This window comes from Lycium ferocissimum, chromosome 8, assembly GCF_029784015.1.
Source record: "Lycium ferocissimum isolate CSIRO_LF1 chromosome 8, AGI_CSIRO_Lferr_CH_V1, whole genome shotgun sequence".
NCBI classification, from domain to species: Eukaryota; Viridiplantae; Streptophyta; class Magnoliopsida; order Solanales; family Solanaceae; genus Lycium; species Lycium ferocissimum.
This window is the reverse complement of record NC_081349.1, coordinates 37,808,072-37,815,347: the sequence shown is the minus strand read 5'-3', so window position 1 is coordinate 37,815,347 and position 7,276 is coordinate 37,808,072. Positions and strand designations below refer to the sequence as shown.

General features: G+C 35.3%; 1 protein-coding gene across 1 annotated transcript; it reads right to left on the bottom strand.

The window, feature by feature from the left end:
• Positions 1-1,755: 1,755 nt before the first annotated feature.
• On the bottom strand, positions 1,756-7,037 carry LOC132068332 (transcription factor MYB1-like). The gene is made up of 2 exons (XM_059461905.1): positions 6,720-7,037; positions 1,756-2,848 (listed from the first exon to the last, which is right to left on the bottom strand). The coding sequence occupies exons 1-2, from the start codon at positions 7,006-7,008 to the stop codon at positions 2,055-2,057; spliced, it is 1,083 nt and encodes a 360-aa protein (XP_059317888.1). The 5' UTR covers positions 7,009-7,037; the 3' UTR covers positions 1,756-2,054.
• Between the last annotated feature and the right edge of the window lie 239 nt (positions 7,038-7,276).

Below are 7,276 nucleotides of genomic sequence, written 5' to 3'. Positions count from 1 at the left end.
TTGGAATAAACTTGTACACCGCTTGATAAATACAATGGTTAATAAAAGAAAAGTGAAAGAACAAAAATAAAAAAGTGAAAGAACAAAAATAAACATTCTCCATGTAATTTATGGAAAAAACTAATGTGACAAATCGTTTTCCCATTATTGGCATTCTTTCCCTAACACATGACTTATATTACGTACTATATTTTTACCGAATTAGATAGAAGATCTGCCGCAGCCACAATAATACTACCTAAATTCCCCAAGTTCTCATTGTCCTGTGTAAGAGCAGAGACATAAACATGACCTATAATTTTTTGGAAGTCATTCTCGCAATGAAAACTAGCTTCTTGGACTAATTTTCCTATTGTGTTCACGTTACTATATAGACCTTCCTTCAGATGGTGCTCCTCTGCGTCTCTTAAAACATCATTGGCAGATTGGTAATAATTCAAACATAAATAATATATCACTTTCAAGTTATCATCTTTTTCCTGATCGATAAAGGTGTGAATCTTAAATGTGGTCTCGGATGCGTTTGTCAGTGCTAAGTTGATGGCCTCTTGTGTCAACTCATAAGGACTCCTATGAGGATTTAGGCCAAAAGCTTGCAAGCAAAACCTTGGGTTCTTGGATTTGATGCACACTTCGGACAAGGGGTTACTTGTACTTAGTGTCATGAAGGAAGCAATAATTAGACATAAGACTAGTATTGAACCAGAGAAAGAAGAAGGAGATGTTGCCATTGTCTTGTTTTTGCTCGTTTTTTCCCTTTTGATGGTTGGATTTGTAGTAACTTTATATGGGTGAAATTCAATATAAACATGGGTATATCTCGAGATGATTGTGTGTTACTATGTGGGAGAATATTGTTGATTGAGTTGATATATGTAAGAATCTAAATTATCATCAATTGATTAAGTTTCTACAATGTCCATTTTATGCCATGTTTAGACTTCCCATTTGCGTTTAACCTTCCAAAATTTTATGTGTATTTTATTTCACAATCTTTTGACTTGAATTATCCCTTCTGTCAAAATCTTATATTTAAAATTTGAGGTAAATTGAGTAATCATGTCAATAGACTTCAAAGCTTACCTTATTTGCAAAACTAGAGAGAAATTTTTATACATCATCATAAACATTTTTCCATTTTAACAAAATTATTTTCAAAAGTACAGGGCAAGAAAGAAAAGGGATTCAACGTCGTTTGCTTTTGCCATAAATAAGAGGTCAAAGTTGATAGTTTTAATATTTCAAATTTTAGATTTATGATATCCTTATATTTTGGTATGTCAAGGGGCAAATATATATATATATATATAAAAGTTAATTCTAGAATATTCCACCTTATCCCGCGTACTCAATAACCCAGTACTTAAAATGTTGGATGTTTAAAATATAATAAAACTGTTGCTGCGCCAATTAAAAAACAGAGGTCTAGCCAAACGTTCGGGTGCAAATATATGGAAGTATCTATTGTTCTAACTAAGGTGAAAAGCTTGCTTTTACTAGTTGAATCTAAGTCACTGACATTAGCACGAGACATATGCAGCTGATTCTCCTCATAGGACATTACATGGTTTGCAAAATTATTCTCTACAAACTTTTTAAAAGCTATTTTTGCAAAAGAAGAACTACAACCAAGTCCAAACACCACCTTTACAAACTACGGTAATTGGTTTCAATCAATTCTACTTTTTTTGTTTGATAAAGTGAAAACAATGGTGCAAATGGAGTAGTTAGTTTTTGGAAAGAAAAATTAACATAGACCAAAACATTCTACCACGACCATTTCATTGCCAGCCATACGGCAACTTTACAAAATCAGTAACTTCCCAATCTGCAATTTTCAAGAAGAAAATGTTTTTTTTTCTTCTGCACTAGTTAGTTTTAAACGCATTCTTATACCATTTCTGTCATAAAAAAAAAAAAACGCCACAAAGAAGAAACAGAAACCCTACAAGTTTCAGCTAAAGCCTTCAACTTCAGCTGGCAATATACATCGATCATCATGCCCATCGACGGGCTCTGTCTGCTCAAAAAGAGTGATCCCTTTTCGTGTTCTGTTAACCAACACCGACTTGAGCAGAACTACATTGAGAATTTCTTTGGCTTGTGGTTAGGCCGGATAATTTGCCAGCTTTCTCTAGTCCACTTTTAATCCAAGCAATGTTGTTCAGATCCGTGGCCATATAAGCCAACTCATGGCCGAGGAGGGGAGGGTGTTCCTCGTAATCAACAAATTCGGGACCCAACAATGAACTTTTGGAGGAGCTCTTGGTAGTAGCTGCACAGCAACCATGGCCGCACCTCTGAGGAACTATGGTTTCACCAGATACACCTTCAAGAAGTTTGCATATATCAAAGTCTGGCGAGAATGTGTGGGTTAGAGGCCCCTGCATTGGCACTATGCTTGAAGTTGCAGAAGGGTTATAAACATTAAATCCGCCAATTTTCTCAGTTGGACGAGAAGCAGATGGATCACCGTTTCCCATAGATGCAGGACGACTTCTTTCAGAAACGAAGTGTGGAATTTTCTCAGGAATACCATTCATCTCGTATATTTGAGATTTGTCTTCAGACTGGCTGGACATGCACTCTGTGCGACTAACTTCCAGCATTTCCAGGGGCTTAATTTGGTTAAGATCTCCACGTGACTTAGTTTCTTCAAACAATGCCTTGGCATAGTCAATGCTGCGTAATGGTTTTATCATCCGTAGCACTGCGAATCGGCGCCTTAGTGTAGAGTTCCAGTGGTTCTTAATTGCATTGTCTGTTCTACCAGGGAGCAACTTTGCAATTGAGGCCCATTTATTTCCATGGACTGCGTGGGCATTAATTATAATGAGGTCTTCTTCATCTGCAGCAAGCAAGCTTGATTAGACTTCAGGGAAGAATATGGTCATGAGAATAACATGGATCGAGGAGATTCTCAATGCAAATGATTACACTCGCTTCTAATAAATTGAACTAAACATGAATAGAAGTCTCAAAACCAAGGTAATTTGAATATCAAACAAATTCACATAAAGAAAAACTACTAAGCATTACTCACGTATATAATCTACTGCATTTATGGAAAATGCACTTGCTCAGTGGGACAGAATTGTGATGTGCTACTGGAAAGAAACATCACAATATTCATACTTTAGTGTAAAGTTTATGCATCATATCATGAGTTGATCATCCTTTACTTCCCAAAGGAAAAATGAAATGAATAGAAGCAGAGAACAGAACAGCGACGAGAACAAATATGAAATACCAAGAACAGCTAAAAATGAGAGGTTAAATATCAGGCCTAAAGAGCTTGATGACATAAACAACCAAACCCCCGTAATACAGAAAGGTTAATCACCTTTCATTGCAAAACCACCAATGTATTAGCACAGTTCGTTATACAAGATTGCTGGACTACAGGAACCCACTTGTCAGATGTTTTTTCCTTTTTATCCTAGACATGGTATATAAATGGATAACGGGATTCCTATCTATTTAATCAGTCTCACTTACTTATTGGTTGTCAAACTTACATTCGTGACTGTTCTACATAGTAATTTCTTAAAGATTTGATCTTAAGACTTGATGAAGCAGCATCACTTTGCCAAATGCATTAGATTTAAATGTTCTTATTTTAAACATTCACAGGACACACATGCCATTCATATCTATAAGAAAATCATGTATGTGAGACCACATCCACAAATTACAAGACAATTTCTTGTTTCTGTTCTGTGTTTCAGCATATTTGAAATATTTACTTCCATCATAGTTTATCCAATCATTATACTGATTTCTTAATCTTTCCGACGTCCATTCGTCCTTTAGAGAACCTTGCTACGTAACTATAGCTGTCAATACATCAATAGAATCTGTACCAAGACATACTAACAGGCTTCATACACTCATAAAGCTGATTTAACTTTTCAGGTCATGTATCACAAGAATCCAACAAGTTCCAAAAGCACAACGTAAAGTTCTAAACTTTATCCAAAATAAACACGCCTGAAAAGATCAAAAAGTAATACAAACTACAAGAGCAGCTTCGGTTAATAGAAATGATAAATAGACATCCATGAAAAGATTGAAAAATAAGACAAGCTACATGAATCAAGAGCAGATTTGGTCAATAAAAATGACAATACAATTATGCCTTGATATATCAGTTAGTACTCTTTGCATCACCAAGCACTCGTTAAATTAAGCAAATCATGCATCATCCATGTACCTGTGCCAGTGGGAGCTTGCTCATTTGCCAGCCCTAATCTTGATAAACAAAGAGGGTTGCGGTAGGCTAATGGCCATCATAAACAAGTCATCTTACGATAAATCCTCACAATACAAAATATATTGTGAGAATGACACAAAATAAATAGCGAAGGATTCACATAGCGACCACAACTAACTAGGGATTAAAGCATGGTATGTTGTATGCATCATCCATGTCAAAGCATCTGGCAACTTAAATATAGCTACTACGCCAGCCTAGTATCTGCCTGATTTTCTACAAGGTAGTGGTTCCCTCCATGCACAGAGAATTTGGCAGCTGTCAATAGAAAGAACTATCATGCAAATAAAAACTCACCAAAAGGACATTTCTGAGATGCTTTAGAAGGTTATTAATAGCATCAGCCAAAGAAGACTACCTCTAACATTGCCTGTGGTAGACTAGGTTGTAAACACATTTCCATTAACCTTCAGCAAATGCTAACACCAAAGGGACACGAGCCAAACTAGAACTCCACTAAAGTTGATGCCTAAAGCTAAGTGCGGCTAGAGACAAGTACATTTCATGTTTACAATTGCAAGTTCATCATGTGAGAAAGAGACGGCAATTACTCCTGACAACATCTAGATAAAGAAGCAATAGAACTAATTCTTCCTCATCATAGAAAGAAAATGTCATCATTTGCAATTGTCTCTAGGGCATGGAAACAAGTAACAAAGAAACAATAGGCCAATGTAAAAAAACATATTCGCTAAATAACAAAAGAAACCTAAATTGCACATACTTAGACCTTATGTACCATTCCCCCAAGATTTTATTTTATTTATTAGCATTCAATGACTTTTATACAGGTGATTCTAACAACTAAGGCGCTGAACATCTCTAAATGACTCGAACAAACGACTATATCACTTGTTAGTAAAATTGGGTTAGACACTGACAATATATTAGATTTTAGAGTATTACAACTCTAAAGTGGCATTAAATTTCGAAATTCTAGGGTGTAACACTAAGCTACCAATTACAGCAACATAACAATATAGAAAAATAAGCAACTGGCATACTTGACCAAAGTCAACATTACAAGAATCATGTCCGCCTTAAACTCAACCTTCCTACAAAGCAAACCACACCAATAACAAAAAGCATAATCAATCGAAAGTCGAAACTCCAAAATTTCAAACATAAATCCAACATAAGCACCAAAAATACTCCCTTTACTAGCAAAAAACGTGCCCTAACAGCACATTCCGTATCTATATAAAACTTACAGACTCAAAGAGAGAGTTAAAAACAACAAACAACAACGGTTTACCATTAAAAGGCTTGCGTTTAAGCCTTCTGAGATAATAGCCATTAGTTGAGTGAGAGAAATCTAACTCTCAAAAAATTTCTTCAACAATGAAAGTGACTTTTGCGAAACTCCATCTGTCCCAATTTATATGACACACTTTCCTTTTTTGTTTGTCCAAAAAAGAACGTAATTTTTCAATATTTAGAAGCAATTTAAATGTCTTAATTTTTTTTATACTCTCTGCCTAATCAAATGATGCCACATAAATTGAAATGGAGGGAGTAATAACTAATTAACTATTAGTTGAGTGAGAAATTAACTCTCAAAAATTCCAAACACAAACCAAAAAAAAAAAAAAAAAAAACTCCCTTTTACTATAAAGACACATCCTAAAAAACCGAAACTCAGAAAATTATTTAGAATGGATCAAAACAACAGCATATTCCGTATTTATACAAACTTAAGAGACTCAAGCGACAGTTAAAACAACAAACGGCGAACCGTTAATTAATGTTAACAGTAAAAGGCTTTCGTTTAAGCCTTCTGAGATAATAACTATTAGTTGAGTGCAGTGGCGGATTCGGATTCAGGATTTTCATTCAGGGTGTTCGGGAAAAAAAAGAAGCTAAATATACACTGTAATTTTTTGCTGAGGGTGTTCAAAAGTTAATATATGCACATAAACACAGAAAATTTACCCTATATATACACTGTAAAAGTGACCATCCTGATTGAGTGACCATCTAAGAAATCAAACTCCAAAAAGTTTTCTTCAACAATGAAAGTGCCTTTCTGAAATACTGTAACAACTATTACTTGCAGAGGCTGACCTAGGATTTGAGCGCAACGGTGGCACCATTATCTTTAATACGCCAATTACTAGCGACAAAGTTAGACGTGCCACTCTTAAAAATTATTGATTACAATAGCAAAGTACAAACTTCAATATTATCAAATATAATTAATTTGGTACTAATATAACAAAAGTACATCATCAACTCATACTTGAACTCGACGCATTTTCATTTGAAAAATAAAAACAAACCTGACTTCGGAAAACCATAGCACTTTTCATAAATCAGCCCCTAAAAAACCATAGCACTTTTCACCAGAACAAAAGAAAAGCCGAAACATCACTAAAACAACAGCAAATTTCGTATTAATGCAAAACTTAGGTAAAAACAACAAACAACGACGGTTAATTAATGTTACCAGTAAAAGGCTTGCGTGTAAGTGCAGGATCAAGCTGATTACACCATCTAAGTCGGCACGATTTTCCAGAACGTCCTGGAATTCCTTGTGCTATCATACTCCAATTCCTCGCACCAAACTTATTAACCAGTTCCGTCAATACTCCGTCTTCCTCAGCCGACCAAGGTTCTTTCACTCTTCGATCATCACTACTAACTCCGTTAACTCTTCCGCCGTTAAAAAAGGTGTCTCCTCCGTTAACGGCGGCGATGGCGGTGGTGAAACCGGTTTGCTCCGTTTCTTCATTCATTTGCTTTGTTTAATCAATTTCCTTTCGGTTATACTCCCTTTTTAACTGAAAAAGTTTGTTCTATTACTACTGGGAGAGAGAAAATGACAAAATGGTCCTTTATGTTTGAAAATAGGTTCAAAATAGTCCCTTAAGTATTACACTTAACAGTTTTCGTCTTTTATGTTTGCCAAAATCCACAATAAAAATTAGCGGAACTATGGGGGGAAAAGAAGAAGTAAATTAGTGGTAATTCACATTTAGAGGTATAATTTTAGTAGTTTCTGCT

What these genes read in the sequence shown, in the direction of transcription:
- LOC132068332 (XM_059461905.1), bottom strand. Translation starts at nt 7,008, where the DNA reads ATGAATGAAGAAACGGAGCAAACCGGTTTCACCACCGCCATCGCCGCC. An exon ending in TACACGCAAGCCTTTTACTG is followed by an intron (nt 2,849 to 6,719) that starts GTAACATTAATT and finishes TGCTTGCTGCAG; the next exon opens with ATGAAGAAGACCTCATTATA.